This window comes from Lepidochelys olivacea (assembly GCF_965140295.1).
Source record: "Lepidochelys olivacea isolate rLepOli2 genome assembly, chromosome: 4".
NCBI classification, from domain to species: Eukaryota; Metazoa; Chordata; order Testudines; family Cheloniidae; genus Lepidochelys; species Lepidochelys olivacea.
This window is the reverse complement of record NC_140414.1, coordinates 115,656,973-115,682,780: the sequence shown is the minus strand read 5'-3', so window position 1 is coordinate 115,682,780 and position 25,808 is coordinate 115,656,973. Positions and strand designations below refer to the sequence as shown.

Genomic DNA, 25,808 nt, shown 5'->3' with positions numbered 1-25,808 from the left:
CTTGGGCCCATCCCACAGCATTTGACTTTTTTTTTTTAATTATTCTTGGAGTATATAGTATGTTCTACATCCCACATAAAAAGGCCTATAGCAAAGTCATAATGGCTGTGACAGATATTGCAACTCCTTGTAGTATCTTCAGGGTCCACTGTCTTAAATGTATGGTTTATGCAGGATTATGTTCTTTGTCATGTGGGAGGATTACCACAGCTCCTCCAGGAACTAAAGACAGTGGGTGGTTAAAGCAAATCAATCAGGTTGTAACTCTCCCAGGGAGGTATCCTTTACGGGGAGGCTCACATATATTACTTCTGATTAAATTCTCCAGAGACCAGACAGACAAAGAAAGGACTTTTGGATTAAGAGCTTGAGTTTAAGCTGATTGAGTGCCTTCTTTCTGATCCAGCAAATGGACAGGACCTTCTGTCTGAGTGAGAACCCCAATCCTTGTGAAAGGGAAGGACTTGGCCTACTAACACCCCTGAATATTAATGTGATCTCTGTTAAGCTTTTTAAGCATGTATATAGGAACTTATTTGTGTGCATTTGATCTCTAACGCTTTTACCTAAGAATAAAAGTGATTGCTCAGAAAGAGCTATGTAGTCACTTGTAACTACCAGCAACACACTGGTCATAGCCCTTGGAAAGAAAGCAAAGTGCTTTAAAATTATACTAACTGAAAATAATTTAAAAGCAATAACAGAAAATAATTTCATCTTAAACAATACTGTTTTTTGAAAGTTAGCATTCAAACCTGATCAATGAGCCTTTTATTTTAATTTCACTTTAGCATTAACTCGAGCATGGATAGATTCCTTAGATTAAATTTAAGATAAATGCATGCTAATGCGGTTCTATTATTGTAACTTATCACAATCTTGCCTTGTCAGCTCCTGGCTGATAACGTATGGGTTGAAGTCTTACCCAGAGACAACAATGGTATGGAGTACGTCAATGGTGACTGTCTTGGAGGAGACAGTCTGTCTAGTAAAAAGAAAAGGAGTACTTGTGGCACCTTAGAGACTAACCAATTTATTTGAGCATGAGCTGTAGCTCACGAAAGCTTATGCTCAAATAAATTGGTTAGTCTCTAAGGTGCCACAAGTACTCCTTTTCTTTTTGCGAATACAGACTAACACGGCTGCTACTCTGAAACCAGTAAGTCTAGTGTAGCTCTTTGCTTCAGGACATCTTAAGTATATGAGTGCACAGATTGTAGTCTATTGTTCATTAGAAATTGTTAATTTGCTACTTTAAATTTCAGGATACAACTATGTACGGTAGCCACAACTTGTTTTCAATATGTGGTAATAGTCTTCTAGTTCATGCTTACATATGTCCATATTTGTAATTTCCTGAGGATCTTCTACATTGTTTGCTGCACTCTTCCTTGTGTAGTTCTATCACAGAGTGCTAACTAAGGTAGTGCTTTGCTTTATTGTGCGTTATCTCATGAATATATGTGATCCCTTGATTTATCATGTCAGTATTTTCAACTTTCACATACAAAGTGGAAATGGGTGGGCTATATTGGGGATATCAGTTTTAAAGTAGGACTCTCAGCTGATTTTAATAGGAAAAGGGTTGAAATCAATATGGTACATTGCTTAAAAGTTGTGGTCACAGTTCCTAACTTCACTATATATAGATTTATTCACAACAAATTTAAAATAGGACATATGCTGTACTTCCCTCCACCACCTTTAAATATGCAGAGTAAATCCAGAGAGAAGAGCTAAAACTGGACCAATTTCCAAAACTCAGAACACTGCTTCTATTTCTATTGAGAAAATACTGAGTTCTTCTGCCACAGCTGAGGCCTTAGTCAGAACACTATTTAATTATATATTATGCATAATAAATCCAAAATGCATAGTTTACCAGAAAGCTCTCATGCAAATGTTATTTATTCACAACACCAGGTCAGCTTTTGTAAATGGCAACAAATGCCATTTATATATAATACATGTGAGTGGAAAAACTAAACAGAAGACGACCAGACATGACATTCTCATAATTACACTGAGCATGAAAACAGAAGACAAATTAGAACCTGGCTCTGTGTAAACTTGCAGAATCTTCGTAGAACAGAATACAGGGAAAAACCTAATCTGTTGATTATAGTGCTAAATTGCTGTAAAATTATGTGTACCCGTGGTGGTGGTGGCGGGGGGGGGGGGGGAACAAAACAAACAAAACCATACCAACATGAGAGATTGCTGAAAACAAGAGCTATAAAACACCATACAGAGTTTGATAATGCTAAAGAAAGGAAATTAACAATTAAAAACCAAAGTATAGTAACAGTATGACTAGAACAGTCTGGAAAGTGCTTTTTGTGATTATGTATTCATCTACTCTAGGAAGATATTCCATCATGAAGTAATTCCTTTAACATACATCTCACATTACATACCGGGGGGGAGAGGGGGAACCTCCGCTTTTTCACATTGATATCACCACCATACTGAGCAGTCACCAAAATACTGTCCACAGAAATTAATGCAAATAAACTGCTGGCTTACAAGATCCCCACCGTTATTTGCTACTTGCAATAAATTGAAGTTATCAGGGAATACTGTGTTAGCTTTAAATCACTATGTGGGAAATGCCTGGATTTTAATGGGAACCACTTAATTATGGAGCCAAAAATAGCATCTCCATGGGAAAGCTAGTTGCAGCTTTAACATGTTCGGATATATTTTGATGTACAAGAAGAAGTCTTTTCTTCCTGAGATTTGCCAGAGGCTCTCTTTTTGTTTGTCAGACAAGCCATTTTGAACAGAGAGATGAGATGTTGGAGGGGGTTGTTTCTCTGTATGTTTTTATTAAATGAGAGGTTTTACAACTTTTGGAAAGTTATTTCCTTGGAACATTGTTTCGTAGCTCCAATTTTGTTTTATCCATTTATTCTTACTGTGAAATCATATTTTGAAGTACTCTTAAAAAAGATGGATGGTTAATTGAAGGATTTCAACAAGATGGAGACCAGAGGGAGGATATAAATGCTACTATTGTTGACAACTGAGGGAGACTATGCTTTAGCTCAGTTAACTTATGCACTGCATCTACTGCAGGGATCGGCAACCTTCGGCATGCAGCCTGTCAGGGAAATCTGCTGGCGGGCCGGGATGGTTCTGCGATTCACTGTTCCAGGACAGTGGGGGCTGTGGAAAGCAGCGCAGGCTGAGAGATGTGGTGGCCGCCACTTCCCACAGCCCCCATTGGCCTGGAACGGTGAATCACAGCCAGTGGAAGCTGCAATCGGCCGAACCTGCGGATGCGGCACGTAAACAAACCGTCCCGGCCTGCCCGCGGATTTCCCTGACAGGCTGCATGCCAAAGGTTGCCGATCTCTGATCTACTACTTTTGAATCATTCAAATGGTCTCTGAAAAGGCTTCCTTACACTAGCATAGAGAAATTGAAAATAAGCCTTTGGGGGAGGGAGGAAGTGCTATCTCCATAATGCTCCCAGCCCCAGATGACCTTCTACAGATCACGAGACCAGAAATCAAAACCCAGGCTTCTTGCATGGCATTGGGAAGCCACTGGACAAACATCCCTCCCTCTGAACTGCTGGATTTTGTTCTGGAAAATACTTTCCCCATCTGTTAAAGAGCTGTGTCCTATTCCAATCAAACTAGACTTTCCTGCTGGTTACTCGCTACAACAAAATAACCCTGTTACTTTACTATGATGTTGAGCAAGGCTACCTAAACTATAGCTTGCTGATTAATGTTACTCACTAAACCACCTGAAGTACACTTTCTAAAATATTGTGTATTCATGACATAGTCTATACCGCTACTGTTTACACCAATATTCATTTAGTGGCCACCCACAACTTTATAGAACTTAGATTTCCTTGAACATGGTAGACTTCTGGTTCATCTCTCTACAAAGACTGCCCTCATCTGAGTTAGGAATGGTGGTGATAGAATCTTCTAACTTCAGGGAAGGTGCCACAGTACAGAGCCTTTGAGAAGGGAGAATAAAGAAAGAAGTGAAGGAAAGTGTGTTCTCCAATGAGGATGGGGGGGGGGGGAGGGAGGGAAGAGTCTGTTCACCAATATTCAAAATTGCCGTAAGAGAAGATTCTCTGAAAAGTAGTTTGAGAATCCAGTCTCAAACGGGAGAGTATTTTAAAGCACCTCTTCTAACTCAGTGCTTTATTTCACCTTTCATGGTATGATATTTAGCAGATTAATTTAAAATCCTTTTAAAACGGATAAAAAGCTGAACATATTTATTAATCATATCAGATTTCACGTCAGAAGGTCACACACTTAACACTGAATTTTTCCATTGAAATTACAATTACCAAAGATTTCCTAATGGGCTCTGCTAAAGAAATAGTAGAATCTGAACTTCTCCACCGCTTTGCATAGAAACAATACATACAGACATATTTTACATGAAAATGTAAAGACGACTGACAATCCTTGGGTGCATTAACACAGAATTCAGTAGTAGCAGAGTGGTGATATTACCTCTGTGTATTGGTACAGATGAGACTAGTTTTAAGGCTCCTGTGCAGTTTTGGTGTCAACACTTTAAACAGAAGGTTGAAAAACCTGAGGAGAGTTCAGAAGAGAGCTTAAAGGATGAGGAGGTCTAGAAAACATGCCTTAAAATAAAAGACCACTAGAGCTCAAATTATTTAGTTTATTGAAGAGAAGGTTAAAAGGTGGCTTGATCCTGGTCTAAAACAAACTTACAAAGGGAGGATATCTGATGCTACAGAGCATTTTAATTTAGCAAAGACATAGTAAAATCCCATGGTTAGAAAATGAAACTAAAATAATTTAAACTGAAATATGGCTCATGTTTTTAGTAGCAAAGGTAATTAACCATTAGATCAATGTATCAAATACTGTAATACGATGGATTATCCATCACTCAAGTTTTTAAATCCAGACTGAGTCTCTTTTAAAAAGAAAATGCCCCACTTTTAATTAATTATTAGCTTGAGCTAAGAATTACTAGCACCCAGAAACCATTTTGTTTTACTTGTTTAGATTGGTTAAATCTATTCTCAAAGAGAGGGCAGGTAAAGAAGCAGAAGGACCAGTAATATTTCAATAAGGTTTAGCAGTAGAACATTTAAGAGTAATATAAAAATGGCACCCTCTCATGAACAGATTCACTTCCCAGTTGCAGAAGAGACTCTGAATACAAGTTTTAGTGATAAACACAACCCACAAACACACAACTTGTTTTAGCACTACAGAGCTGTGGTAGAATGAGCTGGAGTCTGTTTCTTCTCAATCAGCACTGTTAAGTAAGCTTCACTTGCAGAGCTATAATTCACCCTCAGTTACACATGTGGCACCCCACTGATGACAGTTATTTACACCTTTGTAATCCAATTTACCTCAGAATTACCCAGGTTTAAAAGAGCCCACAATCTGAAGACAATGGAGTTGTTGCTTCTCTCTGCCGGTGATATTTAATGAGACAAGAGAACCCAGCTTCACCTTCACATCCTAGCTGGACTTTACAAATGTGGCACTTAATTTTCCATCTCCAGCATGACCCCATAAATGGAGAAAATTGGATATGGAAATCATTGACAAGCACAGAAGCCCACAATGTCATTTTTACAGTCATTTGTCAGACTGAATCATACCTTTGGCAAAACTCCTATTGACTTCTATGGTGCACAATCAGGCACCTGGGCTGTAAAATGACATCCAGTACTTCAGGTTAACTAAAAACTATGGATGATGCTGTTGTAGTTGCTCCTTTTGAAATAAATTCTGTATTAGACTATAAACACCTCTCCCCCACCTCAGGTCACAAAATGGAGGAAACCAGGCCTTTGACTGGTTGTTCTTCTGCTGCTTCTTCCTCAGGGAAAAAAGGTAAGCAGCAGGATATGGACCCTGGACTTCAGGAAAGCAGACTTCGACTCCCTCAAGGAACGGATGGGTAGGATCCCCTGGGGGACTAACATGAAGGGGAAAGGAGTCCAGGAGAGCTGGCTGTATTTCAAGGAATCCCTGTTGAGGTTACAGGGACAAACCATCCCGACGTATCGAAAGAATAGTAAATATGGCAGGCGACCAGCTTGGCTTAACGGTGAAATCCTAGCGGATCTTAAACATAAAAAAGAAGCTTACAAGAAGTGGAAGGTTGGACATATGACCAGGGAAGAGTATAAAAATATTGCTCGGCATGTAGGAATAAAATCAGGAGGGCCAAATCGCACCTTGAGCTGCAGCTAGCAAGAGATGTCAAGAGTAACAAGAAGGGTTTCTTCAGGTATATTGGCAACAAGAAGAAAGCCAAGGAAAGTGTGGGCCCCTTACTGAATGAGGGAGGCAACCTAATGACGGAGGATGTGGAAAAAGCTAATGTACTCAATGCTTTTTTTGCCTCTGTCTTCACTAACAAGGTCAGCTCCCAGACTGCTGCGCTGGGCATCACAAAATGGGGAAGAGATGGCCAGCCCTCTGTGGAGATAGAGCTGGTTAGGGACTATTTAGAAAAGCTGGACGTGCACAAGTCCATGGGGCCGGACGCGTTGCATCCGAGAGTGCTAAAGGAGTTGTCGGCTGTGATTGCAGAGCCATTGGCCATTATCTTTGAAAACTCGTGGCGAACGGGGGAAGTCCCAGATGACTGGAAAAAGGCTAATGTAGTGCCAATCTTTAAAAAAGGGAAGAAGGAGGATCCTGGGAACTACAGGCCAGTCAGCCTCACCTCAGTCCCTGGAAAAATCATGGAGCAGGTCCTCAAAGAATCAATCCTGAAGCACTTACATGAGAGGAAAGTGATCAGGAACAGTCAGCATGGATTCACCAAGGGAAGGTCATGTCTGACTAATCTAATCGCCTTCTATGATGAGATTACTGGTTCTGTGGATGAAGGGAAAGCAGTGGATGTATTGCTTCTTGACTTTAGCAAAGCTTTTGACACCGTCTCCCACAGTATTGTCAGCAAGTTAAAGAAGTATGGGCTGGCTGAATGCACTATAAGGTGAGTAGAAAGTTGGCTAGATTGTCGGGCTCAACGGGTAGTGATCAATGGCTCCATGTCTAGTTGGCAGCTGGTGTCAAGTGGAGTGCCCCAGGGGTCAGTCCTGGGGCTGGTTGTGTTCAATATCTTCATAAATGATCTGGAGGATGGTGTGGATTGCACTCTCAGCAAATTTGCGGATGATACTAAACTGGGAGGAGTGGTAGATACGCTGGAGGGGAGGGATAGGATACAGAGGGACCTAGACAAATTGGAGGATTGGGCCAAAAGAAATCTGATGAGGTTCAATAAGGATAAGTGCAGGGTCCTGCACTTAGGACGGAAGAACCCAATGCACCGCTACAGACTAGGGACCGAATGGCTAGGCAGCAGTTCTGCAGAAAAGGACTTAGGGGTGACAGTGGACGAGAAGCTGGATATGAGTCAGCAGTGTGCCCTTGTTGCCAAGAAGGCCAATGGCATTTTGGGATGTATAAGTAGGGGCATAGCGAGCAGATCGAGGGACGTGATCGTCCCCCTCTATTCGACATTGGTGAGGCCTCACCTGGAGTACTATGTCCAGTTTTGGGCCCCACACTACAAGAAGGATGTGGATAAATTGGACAGAGTCTAGCGAAGGGCAACAAAATTGATTATGGGTCTGGAACACATGACTTATGAGGAGAGGCTCAGGGAACTGGGATTGTTTAGTCTGCAGAAGAGAAGAATGAGGGGGGATTTGATAGCTGCTTTCAACTACCTGAGAGGTGGTTCCAGAGAGGATGGTTCTAGACTATTCTCAGTGGTGGAAGAGGACAGGACAAGGAGTAATGGTCTCAAGTTGCAGTGGGGGAGGTTTAGGTTGGATCTTAGGAAAAACTCTCTCACTAGGAGGGTGGTGAAACACTGGAATGCGTTACCTAGGGAGGTGGTAGAATCTCCTTCCTTAGAAGTTTTTAAGGTCAGGCTTGACAAAGCCCGGGCTGGGATGATTTAATTGGGGATTGGTCCTGCTTTGAGCAGGACGTTGGACTAGATGACCTCCTGAGGTCCCTTCCAACCCTGATATTCTATGACACCTATTATCCTTCAGGTCTTTCTTAGATCTGCAGCGACGAACATTTCGGAGAGCACACCACACATTTTTCAAATATAATTTAAGTTTCAGACTTGAGGAAGGAATCAACACAAGCAGCAGACTCTGCTTTTATAAACATTTAGAAATATGCCCTATGCCTGAGTAAGTTTCACAGCTGTGTCAAATATATTTTTGATGAAAAAATACTGGAGGACAATCATATGAAGGATAGACAGACTGGTCAGATTTAATCTACTAGAAAACCCAAAGAATTAAGGAGAAAGAGGTTCTCTCCAAGCCTAAAAAAGCAAACTGGAAGTTAGGAGGCAATGCAACCTTGTGGATACAGCACTGGACTGAGACTCAAGAGACCTAGGTTCTATTCCTAGCTCTGCTAGGTGACCCTGGGCAAGTCACTGTACTTCTCTGTGCCTCCTTAGGCTGGATCTTGAAGCTAGATAAATTCAGACTGGAAATAGGGCACAATTTTTGTTTTTTAAAAAAATACATAAGAGTGAGAATAATCAATCATTGAAACAATTTACAAAGGCTCATAGTGGACTTTCCATCACTGGCATTTAAGTCAACATGTGAGGTTTTTCTAAATGATACACTGTAATGGATGTAATGTTTTATTTGCAATTCTTAACTATTTACTTAAAAGATTAAAATACAAAGGATTAAAGATACAAATAAACATTTGACAGGTTTTAGAGTAGCAGCCGTGTTAGTCTGTATCCACAAAAAGAAAAAGGAGGACTTGTGGCACCTTAGAGGCTAACAAATTTATTTGAGCATCGGCTTTTGTGAGCCACAGCTCACTTCATCGGATGCATTCCGATGAAGTGCACTGTAGCTCACAAAAGCCGATGCTCAAATAAATTTGTTAGTCTCTAAGGTGCCACAAGTCCTCCTTTTCTTTTGACTCTTTAGAGCATCAAGTAAACATTAGTCCTCTGAATGGTCCAGAAAAGGGCTGGACATTGCAGAGCACATGGTTTTTAGGAAAATTCAGGACTGGGAGTGTGGTGGAGTCACTTGACTAGTAACCAAGACTGGTGGATATCAGCATGTAGCTGGGTTGTAACAAGCAGGCTGCTGGAATTAAAGCGCTGAGCCACTTAACTCACACTCAGTGCATGCTTGTCTGCTAGCCGTAGATGTACAGGTTGTAAGCCATGGCAGCAGAGCATTTAAGGCACCCAGGGTTACAGGGCAGGCAGTAATAACCCCTCATGGGCCTGAATTGTACCCCAGAATGTGACCGCGTTACATACAGTTCAGATGTCTGTATTTTAGAACAGATGCTGAAAAGTTAGATGGTGCAGAAGAGAGCCACAAAAATGATTCACGTGCTGGAGAAAATGCTTTAAAGTGAGCAATTTAAAGAGCTCAGTTATTTGTTAGTCTCTAAGGTTCCACAAGTACTCCTGTTCTTTTTGCAGTTTATTTCTGCTTATCCAAGAAGAGTCAGAAGTGGCTTGATTAAAGTGTACCAATTCCATCACTGGGAGAAAATACTGGGTTCTAAAAAAGCTCATCTAGCAGAGAAAGTCATAACTTGAATTTCTGACTTCAGCTTCCAGACAAGTGAGAAATTAGGCAGAGGTTTTTAACAATGACTATAACTGGCGCAAGCTACCAGGTAAATGGTAAATTCCCCATTTCTTAAAGTCTCCAAAAATCAAGAGACTCAATGCATTTCTTGAAGATATGAGTTAGTCAAACAAGTTACTAGGCTCAATACAGGGGTAACTGGTGAGAGTTAATGATCTGTGATATACAAGATCTAACTAGATGACCTAGTGTTCCTTCTGTTCTTAAAGTCTTTGAATAAATCAATGAAAGCTACTTAGGCTAACTGAAACGCAGGACTGGATGGGAGCTCGAGAGGCTATCAACTCCAGCCTCCTGCACTAAAGAAGGACCAAGTAAACCTAGACCATCCCTGATTGGGCTTATCCAACCTGTTCTTAAAAAGCCTCCAACAAAGGGGCTTCCCATAACCTCCTGGGAAGCGCATTTGAGTGCTTAACTCCCCTTATAGTTAGGAAGGTTTTCCTAATATTTAATGTAAATCTCCCTTGCTGTAGATAAATCCCATTACTTCTTGTCCTGCCTTCAGTGGACAGAGAAAAAGTTACGTTCTTTTAAAAACAGCCCTTAACATATTTGAAGACTTAGCAGATACTCCTTCAGTTTTTTTTCTTAAGAAAGAACATTCCCAGTTTTTCCCTGCTTGCACCACATTTTCTATACATTTTATCATTTATTGTTCTCCTCTGGACACTCTCCAATTTATCCACATCTTTCCTACAGCATGACACCAAAACTCCAGCTATGGCCTCACCATTGCTGAGTAAGTGGGACAGTTAACTCCTGTGTCTTACATACAATACTCCTGTTAATACTCCCCAAAATATTAGCCTCTCTCACAACTGCATCACATTGCTGGCTCATACTGGATTTTGATTCACTATAATACCCAGATTCTTTTCAGCAGTATTACTGCCTAGCCAATTATTCAGCCAAGGTTTACTGGATAGGAGAAGTGCTGCAGATGTGATATAGCATTTTGTAGTTTTTCATTTGATTTTTTCTTTTTAAGTGAAGTACTTTGCACTTGTCTTTATTGAATTTCATCTTGCTAATATCAGTCTAACTCTCCAATTTGTCAAGGTCATTTTGAATTCTAATCTTGTCCTCCAATGCGGTTACAACCCCTCCTCTTGGTGTCATCTTCAAGTTTTAAGAATATTCTCCAGTTCATTAACAGAGTTATTAATGAAAATATTGGCTAGTACCACACCCAGATCTTACCCCTGCAGGACCCCACTAGATATGCCCTCCTATTTTGACAGCTAACCACTGATAACTATGGTTTCTGATCTTTGAGCCAACTGTGGACCGGTACACTAACTTCATCTAGACTACCTTTCCCTGATTTTCGTATATGAATGTCATGTGGGATTGTGTCAAAAACCTTACTGAAAAAACCAAGATACTTTATGCCTACTCCTCCCTTCCCCAATCCACTATGTCATAACAACATTATGTTGGTTTGGCATGATTTGTTCTTGACAAATCCATGCTGGCTATTCCTTATAACCCTATCATCCCCTACTTACAGATTGTTGAATAATTTGTTCCAATATCTTTCCAGGTATCTTAAACTGATGGGTCTATAATTCCCTGGGTCCTTTTTCTCCCCCCTTCCCCTTTAAAGAGAGGTACTATGTTTGCCCTTCTCTTGTCCCCTGGGATACAATCCTGTGTGGAGGTAATCACTAACAGTTCTGAGACTGCTTCAGCTAGTTCCTTAAAAGTACCCTAGAACGAATTTCATTAGGCCTTGCCAACTCGAATGCATCTAATTTATCTAAGTATTTTTAACCTGTTCTTTCCCTATTTTGACTTACAATTAACAAGGGGGAATGAATTTATGCCACCATTAACCTTTTTATGGAAGACTGAAGCAAAATAGGTATTAAGTACCTCAGGCTTCTCAATGTCATTGTAGACTCAAAGAATATTAGGGTTGGAAGAGACCTCAGGAGGTCATCTAGTCCAATCTCCTGCTCAAACAAAAAAAATTTCCCTGGGGGGAGGGATAGCTCAGTGGTTTGAGCATTAGCCTGCTAAACCCAGGGTTGTGAGTTCAATCCTTGAGGGGGCCATTTAGGGATCTGGGGCAAAAATTGGGGATTGGTCCTGCTTTGAGGAAGGGGTTGGGCTAGATGACCTCCTGAGGTCCCTTCCAACCCTGATATTCTATGAAAGCAGGACCAACACCAACTAAATTGTCCCAGCCAGGGCTTTGTTAAGCAGAGCCTTAAACACCTCTAAGGATGGAGATTCCAACTACCTCCCTAGGTAACCCATTCCAGTGCCTCCTTCCTAGTGAAATAGTGTTTCCTAATATCCAACATAGACCTCCCCCACTGCAACTTAAGATCACTGCTTCTTGTTCTGTCATCTGCCACCACTGAGAACAGCCTAGCTCCATCCTCTTTAGAGCCCCCCTTCAGGTAGTTGAAGGCTGCTATCAAATCCCCCCTCACCCTTATCTTCTGCAGACTAAATAAACCTAGTTCCCTCAGCCTCTCCTCGTAAATCATGTGCCCCAGCCCCCCTAATAATTTTTGTTGCCCTATGCTGGACTGTCTCCAGTTTGTCCACATCCCTTCTGTGGTGGGGGGACCAAAACTGGACGCAATACTCCAGGTGGCCTCACCCAGTGCCAAATAATCACTTCCCTCAATCTGTTAGCAATGCTCTTACTAATACAATGCAATCAGTGGAGAAGGAGAGACAATAACTAAGCAGAGGGCCTGCACTTTCCTTCATCTTTCTCTTGTTCCAACAGTACTTAAAGAACCTCTTCTTGACTTCTCTCTCTTCCTAGATGTAACTCATTTTGTGCCTTAGCCATCTGTACATGCTTGTGCATTTTTTTTTGCACACTGCTTCAGTTTCCTCACCTGTAAAATGGGAATAATGGATATTTACATTCCTTTGTTAAGCACTATGAGATCTATAGATGAAAAGCACAGTAAGAACCAGTAGTAGTAGTAATAATAGATACTCAGTACTAGTTAGAAATATGACGGGATTACACTACTCAGATTAAAATTAATCTGTTAACTCAAGGTGAGTTACAGGACAATTTCTCTTCCACCACAACTATACTCTTACAATATGAAAAAAGTTACTGAGCTATTTTACCCACTATACTGTAAACTGAAGAATGACTTATTAAAAACTGGATTTAAAAAATCCTCAACAACCCATTACTCTTATTCCCTCTAACAAAAATAATGAGGAGTCTTTGTGGCACCTTAGAGACTAACAAAATGTATTAGTCTCTAAGGTGCCACAAGGACTCCTCATTATTTTTCTGATACAGACTAACATGGCCACCACTCTGAAATCTAACTAACAAGACATTTATATTGTGTCCATTTAGACAGATACTACTGGAATTAAAGATAAACATGCCTTCCCAAAAATTGGTACAAATCCAACCCATCTTAGCCTGTGTCAACCACATGCATTGACAAAATAAGCATCCAGTGGCTGTAGTCCAAGACTAAGAAAAAATAGTCAGTTAAATATGCCTTACAAATGATCATGAAGATTTTCATCAGAATGGAATTCAACTTTGCATATAGGAAGCAGAAGTGTGTGTTCACATGACATCCTCTGCCTACAGTGCCCTTTGGCAGCAACACATCTGGGACTAGAATTAATAGTTTTGTCTTTTGGATTACAAAATGTAAGTGCTATTGTCATAAATATAAAGGGAAGGGTAAACCCCTTTGAAATCCCTCCTGGCCAGGGGAAAGCTCCTCTCACCTGTAAAGGGTTAAGAAGCTAAAGGTAACCTCGCTGGCACCTGACCAAAATGACCAATGAGGAGACAAGATACTTTCAAAAGCTGGGAGGAGGGAGAGAAACAAAGGGTTTGTGTGTCTGTCTGTAGTCCTCTTGGCCGGGGACAGAACAGGAATGGAGTCTTAGAACTTTTAGTAAGTAATCTAGCTAGGTATGTGTTAGATTATGATTTCTTTAAATGGCTGAGAAAAGAATTGTGCTGAATAGAATAACTATTTCTGTCTGTGTATCTTTTTTGTAACTTAAGGTTTTGCCTAGAGGGGTTCTCTATGTTTTTGAATCTAATTACCCTGTAAGATATATACCATCCTGATTTTACAGGGGGGATTTCTTTATTTCTATTTACTTCTATTTTTTATTAAAAGTCTTCTTGTAAAACACTGAATGCTTTTTCATTGTTCTCAGATCCAAGGGTTTGGGTTTGTGGTCACCTATGCAAATTGGTGAGGCTTTTTATCCAACATTTCCCAGGAAAGGGGGGGTGCAAGTGTTGGGAGGATTGTTCATTGTTCTTAAGATCCAAGGGTCTGGGTCTGTAGTCACCTAGACAAATTGGTGAGGCTTTTTACCAAACCTTGTCCAGGAAGTGGGGTGCAAGGTTTTGGGAAGTATTTTGGGGGGAAGGACGCGTCCAAACAGCTCTTCCCCAGTAACCAGTATTAGTTTGGTGGTGGTAGCGGCCATTCCAAGGATAACGGGGGTAATATTTGTTACCTTGGGGAAGTTTTGACCTAAGCTGGTAAAGATAAGCTTAGGAGGTTTTTCATGCAGGTCCCCACATCTGTACCCTAGAGTTCAGAGTGGGGGAGGAACCTTGACAGCTATATTAAGTAACACAAGAGTACAGCTCTACCCCAATATAACACGAATGTGGATATAATGCGGTAAAGCAGCATTCTGGGGGGCGGGCCTGCGCGCTCCGGTGGATCAGTGTGTCAGCATGTCTGGCTCCAACACGCTGCTCTGAGTGGCGTGTTAAGGGTGCCAGGCCGAGGTCAAGGGGTTGGATAAGGGGCAGAGGGTCTCAGGGGGTGGTCAGGGGACCGGGGGGGTGGGCGGGGGTTGGACGGTTCAGAGGTTCTGAGGCGTCAGTCAGGAGGCGGGGAAGTGACTAACAAGAACAGAAATGCTCGAGGCCAAAGCAAGTTCGATATAACCCGGTTTCACCTATAACGTGGTAAGATTTTTCGGCTCCCGAGGACAGTGTTATATTGGGGTAGAGGTGTATAAGCAGCAGCCACCTCTTTGCTGACACCGTAAGAATTCTGCAGGAAGTTCTGCACCCTTCCCCTTAAAGATATTCTCATACTTGCTCTAAAAGAGATGAGAGACTGACACTGAGCAATATAAAATGATGGGGTCTAAATCAGCTGTTACCACTCAAGAAAAAATCTTGGAGGTATTGTGGATAGTTCTCGGAAAACATCCACTCAATGCGTAGCAGCAGTCAAAAAAGCAAACAATGTCGGAAATCATTAGAAAAGGGATAGATAGTAAGACAGAAAATATATTGCCTCTATATAAATCCATGGTACCCCCACATCTTAAATACCGCATGCAGATCTTGTTGCCCCATTTCAAAAAAAGATATATTGGAATCAGAAAAGTTACAGAAAAGAGCAAAAAAAAATGAGGAGGGATAAGGAACAGCTTCCATATGAGGAGAGATTAATAAGACTGGGACTTTTCAGCTTGGAAAAGATGACTAAGGGGGGATATGATAGAGGTCCATAAAATCATGCCTGGGGAGAATGTAAATAAGGAAGTATTATTTACGCCCTCTCATAACACAAGAACTAGGTATCACAAAATGAAATAGGCAATAGATTTAAAACAAATAAAAGGAAGCATTTCTTCACACAACGCATTGTCAACCTGTGGAACTCTTTGCCAAAGAATGTTGTGAAGCCAGGACTATAACAGGGTTCAAAAGAGAACTAGATCAGTTCATGAAGATAGGTCTATTGATGGCTATTAGCCAGAATGGGCAGGAATGCAAAACCATGCTCTGAAGTGTCCCTAGCCCAGGGATCTCAAAACTCAAATCGCTACGAGGGCCACATAAGGACTAGTACATTGGCCCGAGGGCCACATCACTGACACCTTTTCATATAAAGATACAAAAGCCCCATTCCCCCGCCCACCTCCACTCCACCTCTTCCATGAGTCCCCGTCCTGCCTCTTCCCACTCCTTCTCTTCCCCTATTCCAACCCCTTCTCCAAATCCCCATCCCTGCCCCGCCTCTTCCCCTAAGCGCGCGGCTCCCTGCTCCTCCCCCTCCATCCTGGAAAGTGCTAAGCTGAGAAACGCCTGGAGGTAGGCAGAGGACCGGAGAGACAGCATGCTGGGGGGACCGTGGGTGAGGGGAGCTTGGCGGCCACAGGAAATAACTCCATGAGCCGCGTGTTTGAAACCTCTGCCTTAGCCTCTGTTTGCCAGAAGCTGGGAATGGGTGACAGGGGATGAATCACTTGATGCTTACGTGTTCCGTTCATTCCCTCTGAGGCACCTAGCATTGGCCACGGTTGGAAGACAGGATACCGAGCTAGATGGACCATTAGTGTGACCCAGTATGGCTGTTCTTATGTGCTTAATAGAATCCTAGTACGCTTTTCAGAAGATAACCCACCCCTTCAAAGATTGCGGATTGAAACTCAGGTGTTTTATGTTCACAGACTTCCTTTGCTTAAGGGGTGGATAGCCACATTCTTCACTAACTGAAGCTTTCCACTGTATACCAAAGCAGAGCACCTTTCAATAGTTCAGCTGTAATGTGGTCTATTTTGGGACATCCTGAAGAACACATGGAATTGTGGCAATGGCCATATCAGAGGAAAGGTTGCAATCTCCAGACCTAGTGGATGTGTTAGAAGGAACTTTGAATATTATCAGCATACAGTGGGACAGGATAAAACCATCTCACGGAGATCACTCAAGGAATGCATTATTTCAATCAAAACTGGAGAGAGAGGATCAGGAGTCAGAACTGACCAGAAGCTGGGGAGTGGCAGGTGGGAGACATACAGAAGAGTCTTAGCTTGTAACACCATCCTCTCAACATAATCAATAAAGCGCTATTTCTTTCATTTGTATCTGTTTGCTACATCATTTACTGTTAATGAAACAAGGAGGATAGCAATTGTCATTCATAACTGAATTCTCCCTGAGAAGAGCCACTACCTTTCTTTGGAAGGCACTAAACAGTAATTAGGACTCTCGCCAATGGGTTTAATTTTCATCTCATTAATTATAAACTGTACAAGGTTGTGCTCTGTTCCATACATTGTAAGTCAACCTTGCAAAATTCCACTTAAGGCCAATACATTTTTGAAGGATGAGTAAAAAAATATCAATATTAAAATCCTCACAATAGTAAGAGATAAACTGATTTAGTATGCATAACACCTGCTTTTTTGGTAAAGATGTCTGAATACAGTTTTCAAGTTACGAGTGCCCCCCAGAACAGGGCTACTTGGAAGCCTTTGAATAGATCTGGTATTATGGACACCTACTCAATCTCTGGACTATAGGCTACTTTAAGTGTGCTATTAAAATGATGGCACACACTGGATAAAAAGCAATCCAGATAGCTTGGTAAGCTGGGTGCAAGCAAACAATATGCATTTCAGTGCAGTCAAATGTGAAGTCACACACCTAGGAAAAAGAATGTACAATGTACTTACAAGAGGTGACTCAGACTTTGGGGTCATGGTGGATAATCAGCTGGATATGAGCTCCCACTGTGACTGAAAGGGCCAGTAGTATCCTTAGATGGATGAACAGTGGATAAGGAGAAATAGCCTCCATACTCTATTACCTCTGTTGAGCATCAGTGCCACTGGAATACTGTGTACAGTTCTAGTTTCCATAATTCAGGAAGGAGGTTGATAAAAACTGGAGAGGGTTCAAAGGAAAATTTGGAGCTATGAAAGTGATTAAAGGATTAGAAAACATGTCAGAGTGAAAGACAGCTAGTTAGTTACCTTAAAGAGAAGATTAAAGGGTGACTTGACAGTTTATAAGTACCTACATGGGAGGAAAAAACTGATGAGCTGTTTAATCTAGCAGACAAAGGTATAACAAAAGATCCAATGACTGGAATTGGAGCTAGATACATTCAGACGGGAAATAAGGCACACATTTTTAACAGTGACGATAATTAACCACTGGAATAGTTTACCAGGGCTTATGGTGGATTGTCCATCTATTAGAAGATGGGATGGGTTTTAAAAGATATCCTGTAGTTCAAACCCAAAATTAATTCAAGGAATCTCAATGCCTGTGTTATTCACGAGGTCTGACTAGTGGATCACAATGGTTCCTTGTGGCCCAAGAATTTATGAATAGTTAGCGTCAAGCAATTGGTATTACTCAATCAGTGTTGCTAGAACAATTTGTACAGTGGGGGTGCTGAGAGCCATTGAACCAAACTGAAAACCCTGTATATGATAGAAACCACTTCAAGGCAAGGGGTGCAGCAGCACCCACAGCACCCCTCGTTCCAGCACCTATGGGCACTATTATGTTAATTCAAAATACTTTTAGAAACTATAATTCTAGTAGTGAAAGAAAAAAAAATAGATTCTCCCAGTATCCACATGCATATGTGAAAGTTGTTATTGACAGTCTACATATCAGCTTGTGATGAAGTCTGTTTTAATGCCTTCCCATTACTTTTTGAAGATTAATTTTAAATATTTAGCTTTGTGAAAGGCATCAGGCTAACAGCACAGGAGCTTAATGTTCTTTATGTACCGTCAATTACATGACAATGGCTGTGTAAGTATCCTGATGTTTTTCTATCAGTGTGCATCATTTCTAATTGGCCAGCCCAGTCAATTATGGGTGACAGAGTGGTGCAGTCTCCATACATATTAAACCCTTGCAGTATTTGCCGAAGCCATCAACTGCAATATTTACCCATGTTTGAGATCTATGGATGTAGCGCACTAAAGAAATGCAGAGTATCATCTTCAAAAGTAGCAATTAGTCCCAGGAGCTAAGTTCTTCACTGGGCATTGAATTGAGGCCACTAACACATTTCACAAAGGCAATTGAACAGCTGTCAGAAAGTAATGACTCTCAGCCATTATGTTAGTCATAACAATGAGCTACAAGTTAAAGGATTATTATTAATTTTCTGGGTTACCTAGCCCCTCTTCTTACACTTTGCCCATTTCTAGTTTTCAGACATTGTACTCAGAACTTTATACCTCCATTGTGATAAATATCTGAAACGTACAGATGACCTATTCTTATTGTATATGGAACAAAGACAGTACAATTTTCCTTGACTGAATATATTAGATTTCCATCTACTTGCACTGCAGCTATTGAGTATTGTTAAGGGGTTTGCTTTAACAGCTATTGTTCAATTTCTCTTGAAAAATCTGAAGATATAATGTAGGAACTATTTCTAAGCGAGTAACCAAAAATACCAATTTTAAAATGTCCAAGATTCCCCCCCCCCTTCCCTAATGACACATTCAGCTAGGTCTATTCACATTCTAATTTAGGACCGTATTTTAAAACATCCATGCATGCAACACCATCTGACATCAAGGAGAAGTTTACAGTATAATTCCTAAGAAATGCAAAATGGTGCACAACTCTGTGTGTTTGTTACAGGCTAGTGCTCATCAATAATAATTGTTTGATGTGACAATCCCCCACCACCACCACACACAGGACATCACAATGAAGCATGATTACGCTGAAGTTCCCAGCAGACTGCAGTTTGGGTCACAAAAACAGGTTTAATAGCTGCTGTTTTCAGAGCAGAACAAAAAAGCAGCCACAAGTAACTCAAGAGACTGTCATTACAAGTCACACATAGTGCTTGTTAAAAAGAAAGCACTAGGACATCACTCAGCAACACCCTATATATCCATGGTCATGCATGGTTTTCCAGCTGAAAGCAATTCATCAAAATACCCAGCATTAAGACTGGGTTAGAAACTTTGGCATATTACAGTGATCCAGTGGATTTATCTACATTATAATGATTTCAGCTGTAAAGTTCTGTGCAACCTACTGCTGCCACTCTCAGGGCTCATGAGGAAGTTTTTGAAACTATTACTGCTATCATGAAATTAACATTTTAGAGCCAGGGCAATTATAAGAAAACAAACCATGTTTCAGTGCAACATTAACTACCCTTTATGCCAGCTTTTATGTCTTGGTGAATTTTATTAGTGTCAACTTATTGCTTTGAGCGGTATCTATTGCTATGTGTGTGTGTGTGTTCTCACTCCACATCAACCCTCAGTGTATAGTCTATTATTTATCTGACTGAACAGGGTCATTTCACAACCTTTTATTATACATTTAGTTTTAGACAGGAGATTCAAATTCTGACAACATACTGTTAAGAGAAAACTATTTTAAATTTTTGTAACTGAGAAGGGGTTGATCTCTTTATAAGGCACATCAACTTTATTCTTACGTATTCGTTTTAAAAAGCTAGATTAGATCACCTGAACTTTAATAATTTACCCACAGTAATGAAAATGCAGAGAGAAAATATTTAAAACTTTCTGTACCAGGTTAATTTGACTAACTTGTACACAGATTACCACCTTTCATAAGAAAGCTACAAACATTATGAAATATAAACTGATATTCTGACGACTGTTATACCTTAAGATTTTAGAATATTTTGATTTACTTGTTCTTCTCTAACAAGCCTGTCTCCCCTCTCCCCCAGAGGGTCATGGACAATTTATCAAGAACATCTCAAACTTCAATTTGTACCATAGTAAAACATTAAAATGTTTCCAATATTAGTGTATCAATACAGTAGATACTCACCTTTGAAAAACCACCAATAAGGTACACTTAAGCAGGACAGTAGGCACCTGTTCAATTCACAAGCAATTGAAGAGTCATTACAAGTATCAAGTTCTGTGATCTGTATAATTATACTGTTTTTCCCTTTAATATCAGTCATACATTTTTAAAAACACCTTTCCTTTTACTTTGGAAATACTCCTACTATAATCACAGCAGAATCTTTCAGCAACTGAGGATGATTGGAAAGGCCCATTCAAAATATCCAATTACTTGAGTGCAGCAGGTTGGAAAATAAAAAAATATTCTGATTCTGCCATTACAATACTTCATTTTTGCATACAAAAAGAACCGTAGTATTGAACTACATTTAATGCATAATGGCATGTATTCAAACATTGCATAGTAAATAAATACCACAATATTGAGAAAGATACTGAATAATGCATATATTTATATAGTTAAAGCTAAATCAGAATCCCGATTGAATAAATGGAATTTTGCAGTTGATTTAAATTGGGTAAGTATTTGATCCTTCTAGATTAAGTAGCTGATTGAATCACAAAATCACAAGATCCAAGCTTCCTCAAATTTGAGGGAGTTCAGATCCAAGGGTTGGTTTTGTTCCGTTCCATCTGGAGGAGCGAACTCTGAAGTTCAAATATGGTTCTGAACTTCAGAGTTAAAGGAGTGTTTGATTTGGTGTCCTAGTTTGGATCCATAATTATTGAATTTAAAAGTAACTTCCAGACAGATCTACAAAAAAAAATATCTGAGGACACAGAACAACTCTTGGTGTTGTGAAAAGAAAGCCTACAAATGTCAATCAAGGTGAGCTATTAGTTTTCCATATAACATGCAAGGAGATCTAAGTAGGAAAGTTGAATCCTGGAGCACAGAAAAGGGAAAGAGATGTCACCTAATGAAAGCTGAATCGATGCAATACCACAAAGAATAATATTTTAAGGACACCACCAACATTTTTAGAAAACCATATAAGCATCATGAATGGACTTGTAACGGTGTATGATTTAATTTTTTTTAAATGTTCTAAGAACTTTTCAGCACTTACACATGTAATGTATGTATCACAAAGGAGCATATGTGTGAGAGCACAGTTAAATAGATTTTATCAAAACCATCTCAGACAATTGTTTAAATCCCCCTAGTAATACTGCAAAAAAACAACGAACCACCACACTAATTTCTCTCTTGCTTCATTCAAAACCTTCATTTTCCAGGTCTGAGAAATATGCAGAGAGTAAAGCTGCAGCTCATGAATAAACCCAAGACATCCATTCATACTTTCTGTGTAAGCCCTGTTTTTGTGTATTTCATCATTTATAAATCTAATGAGCAATTTCAATAAAATATGCATTTATTCCATACATATTGTTGCCGATAGCACTTTGAATACCACGAAGCAATAAGTTTTATATTTTTTCCCTTATGATTTCAGCTGACATTCTAGAATACTTTGTTATAAGGGGTAAAAACCAAACAGATTGTGTGCATATGCAAATGGACAGTTCTCCTTGAACTCCAGAATTTTTTTAACAAAGTAGTCAGCTGTTCTACAAACCTATCTATCTTTCTTACAGGAATTTTATAGACACTGGGAAGCAAGTCTACCCCCATAGTCTGTCTCCCAATTACCACCATTATATATAAAATAATAATTTAAAAAACACACCAATAGTGGATTTTACCGTAGAAACTCACTAGGGTACAACAGTTATACCTAAACAGACCATATAGAAATATACCAACTAAACAGACTGTAGATGAATATAATGGTAAAAGTTAAGTAGAAGTTGAGATAAATTTGTTAATTACAAAACTGAAATAAGACAAAAAACAGGTTCTAATAATATATTCAAAAGTATAAGGTCTCAGTTATGTATACCAATAATAATGCACTCTCATGGACTCTACAAACCATCCAAAACAAGCTTTAAACAAGAATACATCTGATAACATATCTGTGGGAAACACCATCGTTTTCAGGAGCTGTGATTAAGTCTACACATTTCTAAACATATATAGCATGAGAGAAAAAACAAACAGTTTTCAGGGAACACTCTTAAAAAGATCATTTGAAGAAAAGAATGAGTTTCTCTAAAGGGTTACACACACAGGATTACTTTAAGCCTGGTCATAATGGCAAATATATTTTGCTGAGATTTGTTTTACTTGTTAGCCTATAAAACCATAATCTGCTCATAGACAGAGTTCCCAAATGTGTATAAGCACATGTATATTGTCTAAAATGCAGGCTTACAGGAATATTTAAGAAATAGATTATTTCAGCCAAAGACCTTGTAAAATTTTGGAAAATAATATCTGAATATTTGTGTACTACATTGCAGCCAGCTTCCTGGGTAGAGTAAAAACTTAAATGGAAAGAGTAACTATGCTTTAAGAACAAGATCACAATAATCAAATGGTTTACTAAGATGCATTCAGAAAAGCCATACTTAAGAAATGCAAGCACCTGATTTCCTTTGTTTACTGTTTTATATACAAACTTTATTGCTAATAAGGATAAGATACAATTGTCTACGATAAACAGCATCAAGCAATACAAACTTGCAAATAGAGTTGTTCATTTGAATCCAAGGATTGCAGTTATTTCCTCCAGACACATTGTTTTACTTTGATAATGAAGGATATTGTAATCAGATTGGCAAATATTATAAAATATGTATAGCTGGTTACAACAGTCCCAGCCCAGATGTTCTTATACAGATTATAAAAATATTTGCATGTTAACTATTTTGAAATCTGATTTGTGATCAAATATTACTACAACTATAGATTATAAACATGAATAAGGAGTTAAAATCTTAATGTCTTTGCTAAAGATCTAGTTTTATATTTGTACAGTACTTGAAAGTATTTTAATGCAATTTTTGCTGTAAAAAGAAAAACCATCACTACAACTTGTAATGTTTAAGCCACAAAGCTCCTGTTGTGCATGTCGATCTCTGGGTGACTCAGGTAGTATCTTACATCTAGTTTACAGGTGCCCCTTGCATTGTTACAAGAGATCATAACAAAAATATTTTAGAAGTCACTGAAATAAACTCCCTTACCTTCTACACCTGCTTCAATCAGCCCAAATTGTTCCAACACTTTGACAAAAAGCACAATCACGATCAAAACTGCTATCATTTCAAGCCCTTCCAAGTTCATGGTGAGAGGTCATGATCCGACCACAGCCACTGAGAAAAGTGCTCTCTGCCTGGCTTTGTAAAGCCATTAAACTACATTAAGAAGGCTACTGCAAGGGAAGGGGGGAAGAGAGAGAGAGAGAGTGAATACATCCTGTCTACACTAACAGAGGCCAGAAGTGGCAGACAGATAAACTCAGGCCTGTCAGGTTTATCTGTTTGCTCGTTATCACTCTTACACAGAAAGACAGGCATGCATGAAGTAAAGTGCCGATCACCCAAGGACCCAGGAGGTCACAGAGTAAATGTCCCCTGTAAAAATGACATGCCTAGAGTGACAGCTAGACATCTGGGAATATGCTGCTTCTTGTGCCAGTGCTGCTGGTACTGTAGCATTGTTGTGGATATTCAGTTGCCTAGGTAACAGAAGCTAACTAATATGTGGACTCACATTGGACACTACGGGACAAAAAGGCCTCATATCAAAATAAGAATGGGAACATGAAAATAATCAGAAGGATTTATTATTAAATCTGAATGGCTTGAAATGTGTATTTCTAGAAAACTAGTACTATATAGTCTCCTGCAAATTAATCAAATTGTAAACAGATATTGTAGCTTAAGACGACTTTTCAATTAGTTTCTCTTGTCAAAAAGAGAGCCTGAGGATTATGAATTCACTGCTCTACCTACCACGTATATTTATATTTTATTCCTGGAGTGTAGAGAGAGAGAATCATTTTTGTACTTTAAAAAACCAAGTACAAACCTGTTCCATTTTGTCTGTTTATCTTTTTCAGCTTTAGGTCCAACTTTGTGAGATTAAAGAAATTAAAAAGAAAAAAGATAAAGGGAGCATGAAGGGGGGAAGAGAAGACTTCACTAGCAAAGCTTTTAGTAAAAAAAATGTTTTATTTTTTATTTATTTATTTATTTTGAGATTTAGCTATACAAAGTATTTTCTACGTGGTCAGCAGCAACATAATACCAGTGTGTTAACCATAGGACAGAATTACAGTGCTTCCACAGCAAAAGATATGGTGGTCCATTTTTATTACATCTTACCATACTGGCATTGTCGCATACAGTATAACTTAAGCATGCATCAGAAAAACTTGGGGCTGTATTACAGCACCATGGGCAACAGTGCCTGGGCTGGAGCTGCAATAAATCTAAGCCTGCTGGGTGAAATCCCAGCTCCTGTTGAAGTCAATGGCAAAACTCCCATTGACTTCAGTGAGACCAGAATTTCATCCCTAGTTTAGACAGGATCAAGGATTTTTTAACATTTTGTTGTGAAAATGGTTAAGACAGGTAAACCGCTGTTAGCAACAGTATAAGAACTAGTGTATCACCAATGCAACTGCATTGATGGTGGCAAATTATATGATATGAGTACTAATTTTCTCTAATTTACACAAAGCCTGATGGTTTGATGAGCACATATCACCCTATGTTACTGCCTGACAAGTATTATCTGCTGGAGAAGAAGATCTCCTCTCCACCCTCAGAATGGTAAAGAGGAAAAAAAAATTATGTGGAGAATCCCAAGGTACAGAGAGCTCCCTCTCAAAGGGAATTCACATGAGAGTCTCACTGGTTGTCTTAAAAAATGCTGCAAGGCTTAATGATTTTGCAAACCTTATCTTTGACTTTTCAAGCCACCTTTCCCCAAGTTATTTGTATATCCTTTCCCCACCCACCCTTTTTCTCAGGGCAGGTGCTTTTCTAAAGATGTTCCACTTATGCTAAAGTTTTCTTCTTCCAGGGTGCCCTACTAATGGACAAAGAGGTCACAGACTATCTTATAAGAGGTATCAACTATCTTATTATGGGTAGCACCTGAAAGCCCCAACCAAAATTGAGTCCATGTTGTGCTATCCATTGTACACAGGTATTAAGAGTCTTTGGCCTGAAGAGTTTTGTTGGTCTTGTCTAAAATTGATTGTAAAAATGGAAGAGATAAAGGAAGAATTATCCCCCATTTTACAGATGGGGATCTGAGGGACACAGCAGAAGGAGTGGTAGAGGGGCAAACATACAACAGGCTAGGCTGTTCACTTTTGAGACTCTTGCTAATTCAGCTACCTCTGTTACTTAAACTTATCCATTTGCATAAAAAGTATAGCGCACACACAACACAGGATGCAGTTTTTTAAAATATAAAAATCTGAAATCCAGTAATAGTTCTAGCTTTAAAAAAAGCTAACACAAAACCATTACACTACCAAATGTTTATCTGCAAAAAGAAAAAGAGGACTTGTGGCACCTTAGAGACTAACAAATTTATTTGAGCATAAGCTTTTGTGAGCTACAGAATGCATCTGATGAAGTGAGCTGTAGCTCACGAAAGCTTATGCTCAAATTTGTTAATCTCTAAGATGCCACAAGTCCTCCTTTTCTTTTTGCG

General features: G+C 39.6%; 1 protein-coding gene across 2 annotated transcripts in view; it reads right to left on the bottom strand.

The window, feature by feature from the left end:
• Positions 1–23,600, bottom strand: part of KCNIP4 (potassium voltage-gated channel interacting protein 4) — a gene marked incomplete at its 5' end in the record, with an annotated part of 476,849 nt that extends 453,249 nt beyond the window's left edge. For both annotated transcript variants that reach the window (XM_084627276.1, XM_084627275.1), the window contains one exon: positions 23,321–23,600. In XM_084627276.1, the coding sequence (XP_084483402.1) occupies positions 23,321–23,420 (100 nt within the window). The remainder of the gene's footprint in view (positions 1–23,320) is intronic.
• Between the last annotated feature and the right edge of the window lie 2,208 nt (positions 23,601–25,808).